The 23,208-nt window shown below is 40.0% G+C and overlaps 1 protein-coding gene across 1 annotated transcript; it reads right to left on the bottom strand.

The window, feature by feature from the left end:
* Nucleotides 1-796: 796 nt before the first annotated feature.
* On the bottom strand, nucleotides 797-8,836 carry amigo1 (adhesion molecule with Ig-like domain 1). Its single transcript, XM_017722006.2, has 2 exons — nucleotides 7,997-8,836; nucleotides 797-7,564 (listed from the first exon to the last, which is right to left on the bottom strand). The coding sequence occupies exon 2, from the start codon at nucleotides 7,473-7,475 to the stop codon at nucleotides 5,997-5,999; it is 1,479 nt and encodes a 492-aa protein (XP_017577495.1). The 5' UTR covers nucleotides 7,476-7,564; nucleotides 7,997-8,836; the 3' UTR covers nucleotides 797-5,996.
* Nucleotides 8,837-23,208: the final 14,372 nt, after the last annotated feature.

The raw sequence follows: 23,208 nt of genomic DNA, 5'->3' as shown, positions 1-23,208 counted from the left end.
GTTTTTTTAGCATATGACTGTACCTGTACATTTAAGGTTATACCTCACTTATTTATTCATGAGTGTTGTATAATTTCATGCTCCTGTGATGTTTAGTTGAGCTCTTTACAATACTTAATTATTTTACACTACACAAGGGCCATTAAATTATGATAATAATGCAGTTGCATTGACATTTTTATTCACCAAAATGCGGTATGTGTAATTATCAATAGTGGATGGTATTTGATGACTCTTGTGCCAGCCTAAGTATCAAGTAGTGTTGTACTGCAGATAGACGGGAACTGGGAATAGCACTCCCAAGGCCAGTCCAGATGCCCTTTGGAGGGTTCTGCTGGTTTAGGGTTAGGTGATTGGAGGTGACCTTGAACTTGTAATTCAAATGAGAAAAGCTTGCCTTATCCATGTTCTGCCCACATACGCTTTCCTTCATAATTACTTTTATAACTAGCTTAATTTAATATGTATAGTCCTTTTTAAACTAATGAGGAATTGATGCACTGCAGTTTTTCTCTATATACTTGACTTTCTAATGATAATTTTGCATGCATGTGATGGGTCTGGACAGGGTAGAATGTTAGGGTAATTTTTTTGTGTGTGTCAACATTTTGTAAAGCAGTTGCTACAAAAGAATTGAGGTAATGCTTTTGTGGGCGGAGCCTGGTTTGGTCACTTAGGGTTCATTTTCCTGTATTATGCAGTACAGGTGTAATATTATATGGATATACCAGCAAGATATTACGATTTTTAGTTAGACGGACAAACATAAACCATAAAAGCAAGCTGACTCCAAAAATGAAGCTGTCACCTTTTTATTTATTTTTCAGAATTTGTCAGTCTAATAATTTGTCTACATTAAAACTTCTACAGGTCTGGCATATGCGGTTACCAAACTCTCCCTCTGCAGACAATCTAGCATACAGACGTATTACAGCAAGACCTCTCTAGCTTTAATACAGGACCGACATTATGCAGCATCTACTAGATATTGCACTCGTAATATGCTTACTGAGACATATAGGCCATGTCTGTACTATGAGGCTACTATGACCCTCATAACATTCACATTGTACTGATGAGTGTTCCAGTAAGTACATATTTATTTCTTTTTTCTTCTGTCTTTCCCACAACTAAAGGCAAAGGCTTTTTTCAAACTGATCTAAATGTGGTCAGTGTATTTGGAATCTACTAAACATACAGTACAGTGCCAAAGTCAGACTATGCTTCATTTATTTTATTTCCAGTCAAAAGAGCTTTTAAATAAAAGTTATTCATTTTTCAGGAGAGATTTCTAGGAGATTAGATGTAAGATAATACACTTGAATAAGGAAGAAGGACAAAAGAGGATTTTCCAAAACACCTTTCAAAAATTAATTAACAGATCTAGAGAAAGTGGGACTGCAAACAACAGTGCAAGGCCTGGTAGACCACCAAAACTGCCATCATCAAAGCTTTCATCTTTGAGAGGAGAAATTCAAGCTCCACTCTTGCTTCAAATCTGAAAATAATTCACTTCCACTGTGAGAAGACAATTCAGTGTTACGTCGTCTAAAAAGGATGCGTAGCTGTCAAGAAGCCCTTACTGAGAAAAGGAAATGGGTGTTCTCAGAACAATGGAAACTTTGGAAAAACGCAGATTTCTTTGAAAGCACTTCTCCCGAAAAGAATGGAACAATTTTTGCTTCTTGATGCCTAAAATGAATAATTTGTAGTTAATAGCAGATTTGACTGGAAATTAAATAAGTAAAGGGTGGTCTCTGACTATAGCACAGCGCTGGACTGAAGTCCCTTTGTAGACAATGGACAGGCATGAATACTTTCAATTAATAGTCTCTAATACCCAGAACTAAATAAGATAAACTAATATTGGACATACAGAGAAGGCAGTGAAAAAGTGCATACTTGTTACATACATACATTGTACCTGCCGAAAGGAAAGGACACACAATATTAAAGCAGTAGGTAAGGAAGATGTATGCTGATACACAAATTCTAGTGTGCTTACATACTGTACATCATCCTAGCAAAGGTATTAGAGGCTAGTAATGTAAAGCAGAGCCAAGGCAATTCTCTAAGGTTGTGTTAAAAATGTCTCTTTAAATATAACAGTGTATTCCTGAAGAAGAGCATATTTTATTATCCAACTACTCTATAATACAGTGCTTTGTTGCCTCCGTAGGTACAGTTTTTGATGGCTTAGTGAAGTTTGCTTTATTTACTAATTTCAAAATCTAGTTTACAGACCTAAAGTGAGAAGACGTACTGTAAACATATCTTCAATATCATATGACAGGAACAGCCTTTACAGATAATGTTATTATAAAATCAACATCTTGTGTCACAACTGGAATCCAGACAACTGCATAAAGAACACAATATATAAAGAAGAAGGATGCCAGATAAACCCCTGGTGATCTGCTTTTTGAAAAAAAATTCATTCTAGTCTTGACCCACTTGATCCACCTAATCAGGCTCTTTAGGAGTATCTTCACATTAGAGCCAGCTTTGCTCAATTACTTCTACTGCTGCAAGATCTCCAGGAGCAGGCTTGGGGCACTGCTGATAGAAGAACAAGGAATTCAGCCTTTTGAGACATCATGGACAAGATGATTCGCTGGTTAAGAAAACACTGTCTCAAACACTGTAAACAAACAGCACAACGACACACGAAAGCACAGATGTACTGTCCATAAAATGCCGAATGATGAACAGAGAGTAATAATAGAATACTGCTGCCACCTAAGAATACCCAAGGACTGATACTCCATGACAACACATGACATTGGCTGAAGGGCCACTAGATCTTGCTTGGGAAAGCACTTGGCTGTCAATGTCTCTCGCCCAGGTGAAGCGTGTTTTTGAGACACTGGCACTCTTCCCATGGAGATCAAGATGGTGAGGACACCCAACTCGTCACAGAATTTTGGCTTCAGCTGAAGAGGCATTTAAAAAGGCCTAAAACTGCCCACTGCCTGTCACTGTCCATCACAGCTGCTCTCATTTTCCATTACTTCTTCCCTGAGATAATACTGTGCACCCAGATGTGCTTACGTATGTTGGGAAAACTGGATCAAAAATACATCTGACTTAGAACATTCCATATGAAACATTGTATTGGTAGTGTCGTATTACACAAGTTGTACTAAAAATGATTCCTCTGCTGTCAACTGATATTGTCCTCTGCTTATTATTACTGCAGAGATGCGTCTCCTGCCTTTACTTTCCATCCAAAAAGACAAGCAGGGTGAAAGTGAGCTTGATCTGGCTGCCATGCCACTCTAATCTGCTCTGTCTCCTGTCCGTCTGAGCAAATAGGAAACTGGAGAACCCTAATTATTAATGGTGTTGGGATAGGGCTATAAGGTGTCACGCCTGAATGCTACATGGACTGTGTGTGTTTTGCACCAGTACACTAAAAAACAGGACATGCCAATGTTCTCAAACGTTCTCTTATTTGTTTTGGACTGTCAGGACATCGCTCATGCTCCTGCTTGTACAATGGGTTTCTTGAATCTTAATCTAAAAATTTGAGTCAAGTCCACTTGCTATTTGACTGCTGAATAGTATTTGGTCACAGCCTCCTGGGAGCTGTGAACACTGTCTTTGAAATATGTTGCGATTGATTGCATACTGTCACTGGCAAAACAAAACTTTCTCCATTTTTGTCTGTTTTTCAGTTTCTGACACAGTTTAAAATGTCTGATGCCCTTTATATTGTGTATAAATTTCAGGATGAGTGAACCAACAGAAATGGCCCAAAATGACTTTTACATTGACTTACATTAAAACTGTTTTTCCTTCTTCTGTAAAGTCACCATTTTGAAGGTACAAGATTTTTGTCCAATAGCATCATTATGTATATAGATATATATATATAGGATACTGTCAGTGGACTGTAATGTAATTGATGCATATGCATATATAGGCATATATGCACATAGGTTACACCTAAATAAATAATATGACTTCAGTGAAATGGTATACACTAGAAATGCACTGATATGGGAAATGTAGGCCAACGCAAATGTCCAAGATTTTGATGTATATATCTGCCCGTGCTGTTACATAAACTTTTATAAAATGTATGGATCAACATAAAGAGAAATCTAGCTTTTTGTAGATGGTTGTATAAAATGTATAGGAAGCACAATAAATACATCTTCAACTATTGTTTTGAAATGTCACTTAAATCGAAACGTCTGTCTAAAGGTGACATTTTTAAGCAAATATCTACTGATATGACGCCAATACCATTATGCACCATTGGTATGCACCACTATCTTGGACTTGAACCACTCCAACAACTGCATCTTAATTCACCCCAAAAAATTTGTTCAGATTATTACCACTGGTTCTGGAATGAAACAAACGCCTGTCCCAACACCCCCCACCCCACTCTGTCTCTGGCCTTTGTTTTCTCATCAAGATTACAAAGAGCCCTAGGGGTCTAAGATGTAATTAGAGACTGTCCCAATCATTTAGAAAACATTCCGACAATGGATGACTCAGCCATGACTAAAAGCCACCAAAATATGCAAATCTGAACTCGAGAAAAGGCTTGAGAACCAGATGTCTGAAAAACATTTTTTGGCTTCTGAATCCTGGAACGTTGCTTTCTTTACTACAGACAAGCAATAGCGATGCCTTAATCTATTTAAAGAGGTTATTAGCATTCAGGTAATGTATCCCTCTCCGATTGTCATGACAGACAGCCTCATGTAAATAACGCTGTGCATATAATTGATTTCCTAAGAAAGAATGGCAGTCGTAACGTAATTAGGAGCCATTGTTTAAAGATTAAAATATGCAGTGCATACAACACAGCCATTTAATTTACTCTTAAGCGGCAGATGAAAAGCAATGCTATTGTTAATCTGACATCAATTTAAGGTGATGTTTAAAGCCCAAATGGGGTGGCTGGCAGCTCAGTTCCAGTTTTTGGCGCTACAACAAACCATACTTTCAACAACAACATTGGACTGGACGATACAGACTGGCGTACAACTAAAACATATGGTTACTGAGCTTTTTGTTAGAAAGCTCATGAGCTGTAACCCTGTTTCAACAGTTCCTGACCGGGCTTTTATTGCAAGTGTCTGAAATTGCAATGCAATGAAATAAACTTTGGCTTAATTTTAACCAGCTAACTAAATTCTGGTACACATGATTCCTCACTGTATAAACAATAACCAAAGTAATAGGGATTATTCTATTCCTCTAATGGACAAGTGGCAGTTATAATTCTTCTTTTTCAACGTTTACTATACTTAAAATTGACCCAGGCTGAAGTTTTTCAATAGGATGTGTTCCTTCTAAGATTCCACAGTTTCCCTTTAAGTTAGAAGGTGTTGAATTTCTAAAAGCAGATGCAAATCTTGCTACATCCCCCCATCACTATTCAGCATTCAACGTAATGCCGTTTCAACGTAATGGCCTGCCACTCCTGTAGCAATGACTCATGACTGAAGTCTATATATAACGTGGTGATGCTGGTAAGTTAGCATTTGGGGAAGGAGAGAATAAATACTGCCTATACTAATGGCTATAGGGCACAAAGCTATATTCTTAACATTAGCAGTCTGTAAGAATCATGCTTATGACTTGATTATATAGTGGATGTATCTATCTTTTAACATCTCTTATTGAATAATAAGGCTTTCCAGTAGCTATTCATGGAGAAATTCATCTTTTTTCCCATCTGCTTCCCCATGTCTCAACAATCAAGTCCACTTACCGTACATGGCAAGACCTTTTCACAGTATATACTTAAATGCTACAGATTAAAATGCTGGAAAGGTTGTTTTTTTCTACCTTGTCCTTATCAAACTCACAAAGAAAAGTGATATAACACTATATAGCTCATCGGCCAAAGTTGCAAACTGTCACTTTCTTTACCCAGGGAAGTCACAACAGCTCAGTGTCTCTGGATAAAGCTCTTACGACATACATCCACAACAGAAGGCCTCTCCCAGTCCAGAACACTGGACACTATCCTCTCAAACCACAATGGGTGTGTCAGAGAAGACTGAACTAATGGAGTCCGCCACTGATTTCTTCCGTTTGCCTTTCCCCTGCCTAGCCTCCTCGTCCAGCTCCTCTTCCCCATTGGGGTTCACTTTCCCATTCTGGCCCTGCAGGTCCTTGGGGTCTATGAAGGCAACATGCCTACTGAGCTCAGCTTTGGTTGCCAGATCCTCATGCGTTGGCGTGGCACTGAGCATGGAGGAGTGGATGCTGTCTTCATGATGGCTCTTAGACTTGCCTTGCCCTGGACAGCAGAAGCAGCGGCAAGGGGTCAGGTACAGGTAGATGAGCACCAGGACTACACTGGCCAAGCAGGCCACCAGAGTCGTGTATGCTGTGTTGAGGGTATCGCCATGTCCGCTCATTGTGAAGTTATGCACCTTCACCCAAACGTACAGGGTTTCATTAAGGTATTCGCTCACAGCAAAGCAAGTGTACTGACCAGAATCCTCAAGTTTAATAGAACGGATCTCCAGGTTTCCATCTGGGAGAACTGATGCACTCTGGTTGTTGTTGCCAGGGGACACAACTACGTTGCCTGGCAGCATCCACGTCTTGGACATGTACCGATGCCGGGTGTCACAACTGAGGACCAGGTTCTGCTCCAAAAAGGCCTCTTCCACTGACTCGTTAAACGTGCTGCAGTTCATGTGCAGATTTAGTTCGAAAATGCGCTTTTTTTCAGACCCTGGTGGTATGCAGGTGTAGTCGTCTTTAAAGTCCACGGCTGAGTTCAGCCGTCGCATGTACCAGTGAGCCATCAATTTGTACAACTCGCAGTCACAGATAAGAGTGTTGTTGTGGAAATAGAGTCCATTCTTGATCCAGGCTGGCAGGCCCTGCAGATCTTGCACAGGGAGTACCTTGATCCGGTTGGAAGACAAGTCCAACAAGCTCAGCTTCTCCAGCCGCGTCTTGTCCTTGACCAGCTCCAGAGGGAAGCGGGACACCTGGTTCTGGCTCAGGTAGAGTTTCTGCAGGTTGCTGAGGCCCGAGAAGGCGGTGCGGTCGATCTGAGAGATTTGGTTGTTGTAGAGTAGAAGCACCTCCAGCTGCCCCAGCTGTTCGAAGATGTACTCGTCCAGTTGACGCAGGCTGTTGGAGGAAAGGTCAAGGTAGCGCAGCTGCCTGACGTAAACAAACGCTTCCGTGGAGATGAAGTTCAAGCCGTTGTGGCTCAGTAAAAGGTTGTGGAGTTTGGGGAGTTTGTATGTGGTCCATTCTGCCCGCAACCGTGTGATGTCATTGTAGCTCAGGTCAAGCACCGCTGTGTACTTGGGCAGTTCCGTTGGAATGGTGGTTAAGTTCATCTTGGAGCAGCTCACAATGTTACTGGCACATATGCACGTTTTGTGGAAATTCACTATTGAGCCAGCAGTCCCTGGCATCTGTAGAAGGACCAGGGACATACAGACAGTCCACCTGATGCACAGTCCCATAGAGGATGACATACCTTCCACTCTCTCAAATGGTTTTAAAACCGTGAGAATCTGGATTCTGCTTTATAAATCCCTCTTTATGCAGGCTCAGTTGAACGGAGCTGAAACAGAGACAAAAACAAGACAGCTCAAGTATTGCTGAAACTAAGGGAGTTCATCAATAGCACGTAGTACGGTCATAAAAATGAGCATGAGTCATTTATGACATTGCCAGTGAAAAGACTGGCAAGCGTCTCGCTCATGCATGCATAATAACAGGTTTACAAACAAGGCATTCATTCAGACAGATTAAGGCACACACATGGCAGATAAATCTTTATAAAAAAAAAGAAAAAAACAATTCCACAGTGGAGCATCAGCAACAGTTTTGCCTAGTCAAAACTCATTGTAAAGGTGAGATGTTATGGCCTCTAGTGCTCCAAGACAGTAGTGTTGCATTGCACCATTTCCCGTATGCACTGTCCCATCTTTTAATGCGCCCATGTAAACACAGCGTTATAAAGCAGCCTATTACACAGGTAGGCCTACATTACCTTCAGTGTTTAGCTCCAGATCAGGATATGTCAAGGTTTGCCAGAGTGCAGTCCCCAGGCTGAGCTCTGTTTATCCACTGCACATCACAGTAACGTGGCATGCCTTTCCAATACAAAAACAAAAGCCAAGCAGGAACGCCGAGGGGGAATGTTGGATTGTTCTGAGCGGGAGTGAGAGGGGGAAAAAGAAAAACGCACCCACAGCGGAGCACTATCGCAGACGAAGCGACCGAGGACAAAACGCGCAAGTAGTGGCTGTAAGATTACGTAAAGAAAACGACGGCAGCCTTGGTACAATCCTCGAGACACTGCGAGCCTCCCGCAATGGCCATTTCGCAGAGAGGTCCATCAGGCTCGGGCATGGTGCAGTGCGAGGAGAAGCAGGACGAAAAAAGCTCCTGGAGAGACGCAGCACGGCGGTGTGATCAGCATCTCTCCATGGTCCATCACTTAAAGCGCATGAGCAGTGGCGCACGGGGCGGGTGGGGAGGGAGGATTCTCGGTGGTCCCTTCTCAGACAGAAGAAGCCACTCCGAGCTGCACTCAGCACTGCAAACGTGTTATCCTGTTCCAAAAGCACACCGAGCCCTGCGCTGTTTCTCAGCAGACACGTCAGAGGCGCATTCAGCTCCTCATAGTGTACCGAACAGCAGGGCAGCGGTCACTGTGCGCCGGTCAGACGGAGACACAGAGATACGTGCGTGAGCTCGAGCGAACATAACGAAGAAATGCAGTACTGTAAGGAAGCCCACCCTGGCCAAACACTGTGGCTGTTCTCGCGTGTGTGCCTGCGACAGAACGCTGAACCATCGCCAACACGTGTGACTGTCTCGATTTAAGAAGCAGCGGGTATGTTTCAGACTGGTCCCTGCGCGGGTTAGAGCACTATCCGGGGATTCATCCATTTTCTGAGGTGACCTGATGAAGAAATAGCACCCAGTGCACTGTTCGTCCCCTAATGCAGTCACCCCCACAATGCACACTCTTCAAAAATGGCTCTTCGAGGGCTCGTCAGTGAAGAGAACGGTTCTAGTTTGAACCATGAGTTCTATGTAGAATCTTTTCATGCCTAAATGGTTCTTTGCGTGTTCCTATAGAACTTTTGTTAAAATGGTTCCGTATAGCACCAAAAAGGGCTCTGCTATCGTTGCAAGCTCGATATTGTAACAATAGCAGAGCCCTTTTTGGTGCTATATAGAACCATAACACGTTCCATGAATCTGAAGAACCATTTAAGCATGTAATGTCTATTTTGGTCAGACTGTTAGCAGGTTAGACTGGTATCGATTCAAGTGCTGTTTGTTTGTGGTGTCACAAAGGCGGTGCTCCAATAACCCAGTAAACCCAGTGCCCTTTATCGCATAATCAGGTCTCTCTCATTTCTTAGAATTGTAATGCAGAGGCAACTTGAACTTCTTGAGCATAACGAAAAAAAGAACACAACACGGAAAGTGTTCCTCAGTCTAGCTCGTGGTACTACCGTTTTACTTGAACTGAGAAGAAACACATGATCTGATGCCACATTTGTATTAATACAAAATTTTGTGTTTTTAATTGTTAAATATGTAAGGTGCTGTCTTCCCTTATTCAGCTGATAGGTCATCTATGTTTGCCAGTCAATTAGCAGATAAAATGATTAGATATTTTTACTCTTCTATCATTTCAATTGCCTTATGTGATGTCACAGTGGATGTGCTCCAATAAGCCGCTAACCTAAGGGCCCTTTATGACCTAATAAATGTCACTCTTATATCAAAGAATGTTTGAAATATTTTCTAAGTTTTAAGTGTTAAAATGTGTAAAATGCTGCCTGCCCCTTGCTAGTTGTTAGGCCATCTGCTGTAAGCCTGCATCAGTTAGGAATTACTTGAGTACTTTTTTTTTTTTTTTTTTGCTGCTGTCACAATGGTTTAGTGTTATAATGTTATGGTATCGCTTTTTATGACCTAGTCAGGCCACTTTCCCTTTTTTTGTAGAAGTAGATTCCCTACAAAGGGAATGATTTAAGACCTTCCTCAAACACAAACACCCCATTCTCCAGAGATAACTAAAACAACACATAAGCACATCTTAAACTAAAGAACAACAATATTAATAATATTAAACAACAAGGCCCTTTTTCAGACTGTGCGTGCCTCCTATATGCATCCTTACACGGCCCTTTGCATAGTCATGCCTCCCGAACTTCCCACAGCATGTGGCCAGTACAATATTGTCCATTGTCCACTATTCTATCAAATGTAAGTGCTGTTTGTAAAGCTGGTGCCCAGAATGACCTGATCAAGTCACTCTCATTTTGCTGAATGTATGAAGTACATTCTACATTAATTTAGTGGTTTTAAAGTGAAGTGTGTTGCATGCAGTTTACTCCTTATTAGCTGTTAGCTCATCTGCCGCAGGCCTACAATTGCCAGTCAGTTAACAGTCAGTAATTTTTTGAGAACATAGTTTATTTATGTGTGATGTCACAATGGTTAAGTCATACAAAGCTAAATGAAATGCCTTCTATTACCTAATCAGATCTCTCTTTCGTTGAAGAAGTAGTAGACACACCCACTGTCACCCATTCTGATGCAGGTACAAGCGCAGGGAGCTTTTAAATATGTGTAAGCATTTAGCTGGGTCAAGAGTCTGTTGCTGAAGTCCTCTTACTTTCACATTAGAGAGGAGAGGAGAGGAGTTCCCACAGCTTGCTTACACTGCCTGACTCTCATGGCGGTTTGTAATTACACCCTGGTGGACAGCATTACATTAGTCTAAATATGGCCGTGGTCTTTGTCGAGTGCAGTTTCCCCTTTATTTCCACAATGTTAGTGTGTTTATCAGCATAGTGATGGCACAACAATTAAAAGCGCATAATGACAGAAGCCCAGCAGTATCAGTCATATCCCATGTTAGACTGTAAAGGATATCACTGTTGTCACAACAAAACCTTGTATCTCCATGTTTTTTGTTGATTTTCAGTTTTTGACATAATTTGAAAATGTCTGTTGCTCTTTGCATTGTCTGTAAATTTCATGATAAATTAACAAAAAGAAATCTCCCAAAATTACTTGGAAAAAAAAAGTCTGGTTCCATTGACTTACATTCAAAGTATCATTTTGAGATACAAGGTTTTGTTGTTATTGTGATACTAAGCATTCATATTAGTCAATATGAATTCAAAATTAAGATCAGTAGACTTGCCGTAGAGTCACACCCTTTACTTGACCATCAGACGCATGGCACTAAACAGAAATTGAAGAGACCAGTGAGATGCATTATGCCATTTTTGGGAGGGCCATTGACAACACTTGTCATTTAGCTGTTTATTAACCAGGGAGGTCCCTTAACACAGCTCTTCTTCATGCGCTGGCTCATTAAGAGTGGAGTAAATATGCATTAATTAGTGGAAATGAAGAGTGGGATTCCCCTCGATGATTGAAGGGTCCAGTGTGCTTGTTGGGATGAGAGTTAATTGAGTGTCAAGTTGCTAATGCTGAGTCAACGCGAATATTCAAAGGCCTGGCAGGTGTTCCTGAAGCTACCTTGGCATCTTCAGGGTGTCTTGTGACCTGAATGAAGAGGAAACAATCTGATCCTAGATCAGGATTAATGTGCTGAGATGATTAATTAACTGGTGTTCCAAATGGTTGGAATCAATTTTTTCAATAATTTAAGTACCAATTTTGTTTCATATACATGTATAAAATGCTGGCGTGGTGTTATGCTGTAAGTTTGCAGGTTTTAAATAATTTGTTGGAATTTCTTCAGATGTGCCCATTGTCTCATACGCCTGAGAAAGCTCTGCAGCGCTGCTAATTGAGTTTGAATAAAAAAAATTCATATTGTTTTGTATTGTAATAGTGATTCGATTTCAAAACGATCATTTGAGAAAAAATATCGTAAATAGAAAATTACAGTGTAGTATTTATTAATAATAAAAACATTGTAGATAACTTCTTGTTCCCAAAATAGTTGAAATATTGAATAAAACATTTAGAATTGCCATTTGATGTCTAGTTTTATTCTGATTTAATCTAAAGTATATACATTGTTGTTGTATGACAAGTGATTCTAAACTTTTGAACATAAATGTATACTATACTCTTAGCAAAAAAAGGGTTCTATATCGTATCAGAAAGGGTTCTTTGACTTGCCTGCTTTTAAAAATGATTCTTTGGTGAAGCTAATGACTCTATATACAGCCACACACACTCAAAGAGCCTTTGGAATGCATAAGTCCGAATGACTTTTATGTCTATAGCACATTTAAAACACAACAAGTGTTGGCCAAAGTGTTGCATAATATCTATTAAAGTAACCACTACTAACTAATCGAAACTACACAATACAATAAATCCCAATACAATAATTCAGCAAGGAAAATAACATGCATGCAAAAACAAATCTCTGTGGGCTTCAGCACTCCGCGGTCCCAATCTGTGAGTTTGTGTGGTCTACAGCTTCATAGCGAAGCTGTTGTTGCTCCTACGTGCTTCCATTTCACAATAACAGCACTTACACCTGACAGGGGCAGATGTAGCCAGACAGAAATTTCACAGACTGAAGAGTGGCGGAGGTGGCATCCTATGACAGCACCACGTCTAAATTCACTGAGCTCATCAGTTCAACCCATTCTATTGCCAGTGTCTGTCTATTGAGATTATTGGCTATGTGCTAAATTTGATCCACCTGAATTAAGAAAGGTGTCCCAATACTTTTGTCCATACAGTGTATATACTAGACATTTATTTTTTTTTGCTAAAGAAGCCTTGCAGAACTCCTTTAAGAGCGAATTATATCTCTATTCTCTCTCTCTCTCATTCACATTGATTCACATGTATTTATTTATTCATGACATTTTTGCCTCCATCAGAGCAGTTTCTCATCAGAAGGTTCTGCACATGCATACTCATAACCCTTCTTAGGAAGAAGGCCAGTCACAATATCACTGTTATTAGGTACAGATAATCATAGGAGACCTTAGAGAGGCAGGTTTTAATGCAAAGCTTGTTGTCATGGTTGCCAGGGTCATAAACCACAGCTGGTGTCAGATGGTGGTTGGGCCTGAAAGGGAGGGGAAAAGAAGCAAGAGAAGAATATACCATGCCAGCAGCAGTTGTCTTCTCAAGCCCCCTTAATGAACACATCTGCTTCATGATTGTTCCTTGGCCTCTGCGTGAACTCAAGATGAATCACCATGGTTTGTTTTGTTTGTTTTCAATCACAGTTCTTATGTAACCTAATCTAGTAGAATTCCCTGTCAACCAGATCCTGCCAATCCAACACGTTTGTGCTCAAAATGATTAATGTCCTGTTTGATTCCGACTTCTGCTGGGGTAGTGTTGCCTGGCAACTGTTGTGGTCTCACATGTGCAGCAATGGTTGGGTGGCATTGCCTCTTATTGTTGATGGGGTGTCTGCATGGCTAGAGTCAGCTGGGGGGGATGAAGAATGCCTAAAAATCAGAGGTAGATTGTGTTTAGTATAGTTTCAGGGCTTTGCTTATTTGAATACTTGAATGATGGTGCATTCCCCTTCGTCAGCTTGTAAAGTTGGAAAAATGTCATGTCACAAAATGTCATAATCTGGAACTGTTGCAGGAATGACCAGTGACATGGCTCACTACAATAAAAGTATATATCTGTAACACTTGACTTAAATTGTACTACAAAACTTCGATATGTCCATGCCAGAAAACATTATGGAAGATGCTGTCATTAATTGTCATGAACAGATTGTGTCCAGTAATATATCTGATTATATATATCACATATAATGTCACCACTACTGGAAACTGTCATAACATAAATCATCAAAGGTGAACTATGATTAGTAAAGCTAGGCTTTCAAATCAGACCATAAATGTCAAAATACGAGTAAAAAACAACTGAAGCTTCTATAAAAGGTTCTATGTTTATTTTGAACAGCACATGACAGACATATTATCAAATATTTTACCTTGTAGCAGGTTCACAGTGACTCAGTGGAGAGGCCTGATGAAGAGCTGCTGCTGCTGTTTTTCATTTCTAACAACCCACAGAGGAGGCTGCAGCAAGAATTTACAGTCAGTGACGTAGGTCAGAGTTTCAGAAGGCCTAGAGCAGGTGTGCACAACTCTAGTCCTGGAGGGTCAGTGTCCAGCACAGTTTGGTTAAATAACAATCTGTTAATTAACAACTTTAGTGGGCATGTTTGAGTAGGAAAATGTCCAAACTGTGGTGGACCTCCAGGACTGGTGTTGTGCATCCCCTGGCCTAGAGTGACCTTTTTCCAGAGTTTTCGGTCTTGGGTTTTGGAAATCAAAACATACATTTTTGATTTCTCTGTCACTTCATCATTATGCTGATGGTTATTCTAACATATTAGGCCTTCTCTTCAGCTCTTGTCCTAGCCAATAGAAAAACGCACTTAGCTATGTACTTACAGACTATAGATGAAAAACAATTCCTGATTGGCCAATTTTGCCCTGGGCATTTCAAAGATTTTCCATCCAAAACCTATTAATGAAACATGAGTAGCACTGTAATACTTACGGTTGAAATACAAGCGTGATTATATTGAATAAAAAAGAACAAAGAATTACTGTATTTTTTGTGCCCAGGGTTTCCCTCTGTGTGTCATAATGTTTGATATCATTGATGTTCAAACTTGCAACCTCCCAGTGATATGGCCGACACTTAGATGATAAATGATTTTATGTGTATGTGAACGGTAGCACTAGATCAGATGTAGTGTTTGTTGTGTAATTGAGCTTATGTTAGCACAGTGCCAGATTTGTTAATGTTTCCAACCTGCCTAGTTTCGACTAGTTACAAAATATTTTAGCTCAGTCCTGTAGCATTTTACATGGGAAACACTATTGACCAAGTGTTTCTCTTTGTGCAGGTGCCAACATAATAAAAATAAATCCTAGAAAATAAATATAGAAAAGGATGTACGGTAACATGAAACATGTTGAAGTGAGCTGGTCACACACACGTGTAAATATAGAGATCTGCTATGTGTTGTTTTTAACATCTGTTCATGGGCACAAGGCCTTGTTGTTTCTAAATTCAACTTCACATAATTCATTATGCATTGCAGCGTTTAAATATGTACAACAGAACAGTGCATCTTCTGCACAATTATGATGAACATGAGAAAACTTTTGCTTCTGCATTTACTGAAGTGATTCTTCATGTCTGCAAGAATCATGATGTGTTCAGACACATGGAGCTCTGGAACAAAGCTGATTCCATTCTTGTCAGCTTTTTATTCTGCACCGTCTCATTCCATGAAACAACCAGCCGGAGTTTATTTTAGGGGACCTTAATACATGTGACATGTCAAGCTATTTACCTAATTTACACCGGTATGTGACAACTCCTATTCGTGGCATGCAAGTTGAGTGGTCAGATTACTGTGTATCTTCTTCCAACATATAGACTTAAAGAGGAAAAAGAGTTTGTTTAAAACCCTGCAGTAAAGCAGAGAGAGAACACGCTGAGAAACAGTTTAAATGTCACAGACAGAATAAGTTCAAGCAAAGGTTTTGCACTGCTAGTGCTCAGCATTCATAAAAGAGATTTAAAGCACTAATGACAGAGAGGAGGAGGAGGAGGAAGAGACCGTTGGGAAACATTGTCGAGCCTGGTAATTTTGTTATCGGCCTTAATATATTTTTATTGAGAGTTTGATTGAGAGATTCAGAATAGGGCTGCAATAACAACTGTAATCACATTTCTGCTTATTTGCTTGTACAGCTAACTGAGATTGCATTAGCAGTGGCACTCGTCAAAAATTAAGCCTAATAAAGCAACAGGCCTTGACAGCTTAAGAAGGAGGGTGCCCGACACATCGTTACGGCCTTAAGGAGGTTCTTACTCAGCTTGCAGTTACTTTTAGGGCACATCAATTTTTCTAGTTTTTTCTCCTCATTTTGTTATTTTTGCTTTGTGAGGAATTTTATGCATTATGTAAATATTGTTGAAGTTAAAATATTTAAGCCACAAAAAAGCTCAAATTGAATGAATTTGTTTTTGTGATGTCACAAAAGAAGAGGCATTTACATACACTTTTGTGTAGAAACATTTGAACAACCCCTGAAGTTACATGTTTGAACAGTTTTCTAAGTGGACATAAGTTGTTCTACATGGAACAAATGTAAACATTTTCCTGCACATTTTAGTGCACAATTGTCGTTTATCTACTGACTTGATTGTTCTGGAAAAAATTAAGCATAAAATCTAAAACACTAATCTAAAACACTAATCTAAAACACTAAACTAGTATTATTAAGGATGTGTGCTCTCTGAGGAGGATGTGTTACTTATTTTCACTCAGAAAATCAACAAAACATGCCACTTGACAAGGGGCACCTAAACTTTTGCATATGACTGTGTCTGTCTATTTCACTTACAGCAGTTTGGACTGCCCAAGGTATCAGAAGTGTTTTAGGATTGCTTTTTCAATGAGGTGCAATACAGGTCAGCCAATCAGAATAGATTATACATGCATATACATACATACATACACATATATACACATACATATATGAGTGTTAAAAGCACAGTAGCAAAAGCCATGCTATCCAGGGCATAGAGACTGAAAAAGAGTCATGCGAAAATTCAGAAATCATATAAGATTTCCACAGTAATAGCTGTATGTAATGTTTCTGGGGTTGTATCATTCACTGGTTTCAGACCTATTGCATTCACTTCACTCTTGGCTAAGACAACAAGTGGAAACTGTAGAACTTTTTTTTTAAAAAGAACATTTTAAAGACTTGGGGACAATCACCTTCTGACTTATAATGAGCAATCACTCAAGAAGGCTCACCATCCTTTACTTTTGCTTAGGAAATATATATCAGTAGCAGTGTACTCAATTACAGTTATATAACTGAAGACCTTTCTCATTATTTTCACTTTAAATCTGGGCTGTTCCTATCTGCCAGCATTTTGAGGTCCCTAGAGACAGTAGGAGCATAAGGTATTTAAAAAAGGCTTCTGTTCCCTGCAATATTCAGGTATTACGTATAGTTATGGTTGTTGCTGTTTAACTCCCAGTATGACTTTTACATACTAAGTAGTCAATGCATTCACTGCTCAGCTGCTGCTTTGTACTACTGAATGTTCATTTGTAGTGTAAAGTTTTATATCATTGTATTTAGTAACCTAAAAAATAAAAGAAAAAATATTTAGCACTACTTAAAAAGTGTGTATGTGTAAAGATTACATAACAATAAATAAATATCAATGCTGCAAACATGTTCTTGTGCAAAGTGTATCTACTGTCATTACAAAAGATCCTGCCATTAGTCAGGAAAATTTCATGGAATGAGCTTCCTAAAGTTCTCAGTGACAACCAAGGTGTGAAACACAGGGTGGTGGGGATGGGGCTGGGGTCCCGGACCTCCTAGTTAACCTCTGGGATCCCCTGAATGTCTCAAAACTCTTGGAGGTCCCTGAAAACAAACCTATTATAGTGTTATGCTGTCTGTTAGGCAACAATAGATGCTGAAATACAAATTCAGGGAAAGATTATTGTTTAGCTGCTTAACTCAAAATCAATGAGCTTCTTTCTTTGGTATTCTTAATTAACTAGTGATGCAGTGCTGACCTGCCTCAGAGTGGCACTGTAGCAAACTGGGCTCACCTAGTGGGGTCTTCATAGTCTAGCAACTGTAACTATGGCAGGATACCTCTGAAAAACATTACAATATGCCGCAATATATTTGTAAATCTAAAAACTTGCTCTATTTCCCAAGACAGAGGTGGAAATTGTCAGTTATTTCTCAAACCGAAGACAAATAAGGAGATGCCATTGAAGCTTGCATCTAGTACTGGCAAGAAGCCAGCCAACGCTGGAGTAGCCAGCCAACATGTGACTCTTCAAATACCAAGGGCTATTTCACACACTGGGGACAACATTATTAAACAACACTCTGATGGAAAAAAGATACAGAGCCATAGCAAAGACCTTAAACTGTAATGGTTCTATAATATGCAAGTGGAAATTTCATGGAACCACAACTAATCGTTTCCAGACAGGTGCAAGACTTCACAATGCATTCTTAGATAAATAATAAATATGGTAGAAGTGACGCCAGCAATCACACAAAAAGAGCAGCAGGACAACCTGAAAGCAACAAGAACAGTAAGCAATGCCCTGCACTGCAATCATCTCCATCCTACACCCCACATAAAAGTCCTCTACTAAAAAGGAAGCGCAGAGATTCACGTCTAAAATTGGCACATTACCATTTAGACAAATCAGAACTCTTGCTACAATGTACTCCAGCCAGACTCATTCAGATATTATGCTTGGAGTGTTGCACATATGATCCCAAGAAGGCCATACCCACAGTGAAGCAAGGAGGTTGGAGCGTCATGCTATGGCTGCTTCTCTGCAAACGGTACTGGGACATTACACATCATTGAAGCAAACATGAATGGTAAGGCGATGTAACAGGAGATAATAGAGGGACCTTTGTAACCTTGTAATTAAAGACAGATTGCCAATATGGACAGGCCAGAATTGAACCACACTGCTGTAAAAAGCTATTTACATCTTACCATGGATGCGTTAAAGCTGTGACAACCAATTTGCAACAAGATACTAACGGGTTCGATTGCATTCTCTCAATTTTTGCATATCTTCTTATATTTGCCTTCAAAAGCAATTGCATATAACATAATACCATATGTTTCATATGAAAATGCTTTGTTATCTTCATTGCTACTTTCTAAAACTGCAGCAGCAACTTCAGCAGTGTGGGGGGAAATGGTACGGCAAGGGTTTCTGGCTCCAGCTGCTGTAGAATATCTTATATATTTCCCTTCATCACAATGCATGTCTATGGCTTTGTGTGCTATCCAAACACTGAGTATTGAGCTGGACTGATTGCTGTTAAATGAGCATATCCAACTACACCTACAGTCAAGGTAATGTGAATAATACACTGCTTCTAAATACATAAGACAAATGGAGCTTTATGGCGTAATTAGAGTGCCTCAGGGAACAATAACATGGCAGGTGTTTTGTTCATGGAGGCAGCTCCTCTTAGTGTTCACTTGCATTTGATCAGGGCTCTGTGAGAGACAGCTGCAACTGAGAGAGAAGAGAATACAGTGAACTACCGGTAATGTGATCTGGAATTATCTGTAACTTTATCGGGGAGATGCAGAGATCTTGTGTTTCACATGCAGCTGAAATGACTGTAAGCACCCATTTAGAAAAAAATTTATATATTTGAAATACATTTCAAATGCATTGCAATACATGCTGAAATTCATTCCAAACAATAAAATGTATTTCAGAATATGTTGCATATTAACCATAAATATTTATTTTTAAATGTATGGGGAAATGTTGCACAGAGAAATGTACTATACAAAAATAAACATGTGCAAATATATTTATCAAACGCATTTAAAAATGTCTGGATTTGGAATACCTTGTGAAATGAATTTGTATTCCAGTATCTTAATGTTAATTATTATCAAATGAGTGTTGCAGGTATTGATAGTCTGTGAAAAGGCAGTTATGATTTGATATCTTGTTTATTTGAAATACATTTCATGTGAGTGCTGTCTTATTGCAAACATATATAGCTAATGCAAAGTCAAAAGCAGTACCATTCACCCAGCTCAGGTATGTTTATTTATATCTGTAAGCTCTGTGAAAACTACATACAATAAAAAAAAAAACAAATACAAATGAATGCATTTTAAATGTATTTAATATAATATAAAAATACATTTTTGGCCATTTCATACATCGCAAAAATGTATTTGATAAATACATTTAGCAGTATCTGAGCTCAGGACTGTCTTTTCTCTCTAAGCTATTGGTAACTAGCAAAGATACTTTCTCTAGATTGACAAAGCACTTCTTGTAAGTCGCTCTGGATAAGAGCGTCTGCTAAATGCTGTAAATGAATAAATGGATATTGGAATATATTTTTTCCATATGGACAATCAGCCTTTTTCGTGGGCTGGAGGTTTGGGAACTGGCCCTGTGACTGGAAGGTTGCCGGTTTGATGCCCAGTGCCAACAGTCCATGACTGAGGTGTCCTCGAGCAAGACACCTAACCCCCAATTGCTCCCCGGGCGCTGTGGATAGGGCTGCCCACTGCTCCGAGCAAGTGTGCTCACAGTGTATGTGGTGTTTCACTTCACAGATGGGTTAAATGTGGAGGTGAAATTTCCCCGTTGTGGGACTAATAAGTGTCACTTAATCATATCTTGTTATTTGTATGAATTGTGTTCCTTCCTGTTAGCTGGCCTAGACTGAGAGAAAAAGAGACAAGCAGAGTGGCATTCAGAGGTAAATGAAATAAACTCAATGTAAAACTATCACCTGATTTAGTATAGGTTTCATCATGCATTTTCAGAAAATATATTTTCATGCCCACTGTGGCAACATGCTTTAGCATAGAATGGTTAGGGTTAGGTTTTTTACATTTGCTGTGTTGTTTTTCCTTGTCTGTGTACCTCTCAGCTGTCTGATTTTAACTTTATTAATAATTATGCTGTCTTGTTGACCAAATGTTGCACCTGTCGTAAGCACATGCATGCTTTGTGCTGGATGGGTGCTGTTGGTTAGTGATGGGAAGTATTGGTTGGATTTATGTGAATCCAGCATTCTGGCTGATGTTAGTTTTCTACCTACTTTTTCACAAGCCTACACGAAAATGTATTTCTGCCTCAGTACTGTCTGTAAATTATATGTTGTGAATGTGAAGAACCTTTATTAAAGTTTAAAGAATGTCAACAAAATGTAAAGGTTTATACCAATTATAGTTTTTTTTCCCTAGAACTGAATATTTAAGACTGTAGTAACAACTAATGATGAACTTCTCTATGCTAACATCTGTAACTCTTTGTTTATGACCCTCAGCATTCATTGCTAAGCAACAGAATTTACCAGACATCTCAGGCCTTTGTACTAGGCCTTTGTACTCTGCATTTGTGTTCATCATCACTTCTATCTTTCACTCTGTCAGATGGGTATTAGATAACTTCCCATCATAAACATCCAAGCTAGAGTAGCAGCACTCCGCTACTACAGATTGTTCCAGACGTAGCAGCTCGAGCTAGGCCTCTGCTCTCCACGTGCTCACTCTCCATTACACATTTTGTGCACTGTTTTCCTTTCCGGATGAACAGCCCCATCTCTGCCCATTAGTGAGGGCAGAAACCAGCACTTCGCTTGGTCGCCCAGTCACCCTCTACCCTTGCTGATGGCTGGAAATTGTCTGGGTGAGCAAAGCTTGGCAATTGCTCTGACTCTCAGCCTGTGATCGCAGGAGAGGGGCAGTCTTTTGTCTCATCGTCCAGCTTCAAAGACACCAGCGTGTATTTACTAAAAGCTGCTTTCTGTTAGGCAGAAGCCTTTTTTCTCTGACCGCAGCACAGGCAAGGTCAATTGCCACTGGTAGATTGTATGAAAGTAGATATTTCTCTTGATAGCTCCCTAATGACCTGGTCATCTGTTCCTTTATAGAGGATGTTCTTGATATTAAGCAGTGGTGTTTTTCAGTGCTTATGGTAAAGAGTGCCAAGCTTTGCAGCGCTGCTGCTTTTGGCAGGGATGAGAATTTATGAGCTTCCTGGAAGCTCTCTAATACGCTGCAGTGTCTGCTATAGGAACCCATTAAGAATTGGACCTCATGCATTTTTGAGTGTTCCTTCTATGACTGTCATCTGGAAAGGATGTTCTATGAATATGTTAACATGTGAATGTCATAGCCATGATGCATAAATGTCAATGTAATGGGCTTGTGATATTTTTATGAGGCTAAAGAGGAGAATCATGCAGCCTCTTTCTGCAGCCCCCCTAGTGGCCTTTCTACCAGCAGAACAGAAACTGAGTCTGCCATTTTTAAACAATATAATGAAATAAAATATGTTTTACTGTATCTCTGTTATAAGATTAACTTGGCTGTGTGTGTGTGTGTGTGTGTGTGTGTGTGTGTGTGTGTGTGTGTGTGTGTGTGTGTGTGTGTGTGTGTGTGTGTGAAATTTTGTGACTGTGTTGAGCTGCTGGTGAGCAATGCATGAAAATAAGTGAAAATATGTTAACATATTGCTGTTATCAGAACAAAACCTTGTATCTCCTAATTTACAGAACAAGGAAAATCCCTCTTTACTTTCATTGCAAGTCAATGAAACCAGACTTTTTCCAAGTCAATTTGAGCCATTTCTTTTATTCACAATGTAAAGGGCAAAAGGTATTTTCAAATTATGTCAAAAACTGAAAAATGCCAAAAATGGAGATACAAGGTTTTGTCCTGACAGCAGCGATATCCTCTATAGGGAACAAATGTTTGCATATTTTCATGCACAGTTACTGTTTATTAGCTTAATTTAATATGTTAAAAAATGTAATTAAATTAAATTAAAAATCCATCCATCTATCCATCCATCCATCCATCCATCCATCCTTCCATCATCATCTGCTTATCTGAGTCCGGGTCACAGGGGCAGCAGCCTAAGCAAAGAGGCCCAGGCCTCCCTCTCCCCTGCACTTCCTCCATCTCTTCCGGAGGGATACCGAGGCATTCCCAAGACAGTCGAGAGATATAATCCCTCCAACGTGTCCTGGGTCTTCCCTGGGGTCTCCTCCCCAGGAACATAGATTGACCGGTAAATTGACAGCTTTGCCTTCTGGCTCAGCTCTTTACCATGACGGACTGGTATAGGGTCTGCATTACTGCAGACACCGCACCAATCTGCCTGTCAACCTCTTGCTCCATCCTTCCTTCACTTGTGAACAAAATCCCAAGATATTTAAAGTCCTCCACTTGGGGAAAGAATTCACTCCCAACCTGGACACCCTTTTCCGACTGAGGACCATGGTCTCAGATTTAGAGGTGCTGATTTTCAACCCAGCCGCTTCACACTCGGCTGCAAACTGGTTCAGAGAGAGCTGGAGGTCCTAATATGGACAATCCTAATGATGCCAACAGGACCACATCATCCGGAAAAAGCAGACCTAAATCCTAGATCCTAAGGCCACCATACCAGACAACCTCCACCACTTGGCTGTTCCGAGAAATTCTGTCCATAAAAGTTATGAACAGAATCAGTGACAACAGACAGCCCTGGTGGAGTCCAACCCTAACTGGAAACCAATCTAACTTACTGCTGGCTATACAAACCAAGCTCCTGCTCCATTTGTACAGGGACTGAATGGCCCGTAACAACGACCCCCTCACCCCGTACTCCCAGAGCACTCCCCA

The sequence above is a fragment of the Pygocentrus nattereri genome, chromosome 28, assembly GCF_015220715.1.
Source record: "Pygocentrus nattereri isolate fPygNat1 chromosome 28, fPygNat1.pri, whole genome shotgun sequence".
In the NCBI taxonomy this organism is placed as follows: domain Eukaryota; kingdom Metazoa; phylum Chordata; class Actinopteri; order Characiformes; family Serrasalmidae; genus Pygocentrus; species Pygocentrus nattereri.
Note: the sequence above shows the minus strand (reverse complement) of the source record. Positions and strands in the feature narration are given on the sequence as shown.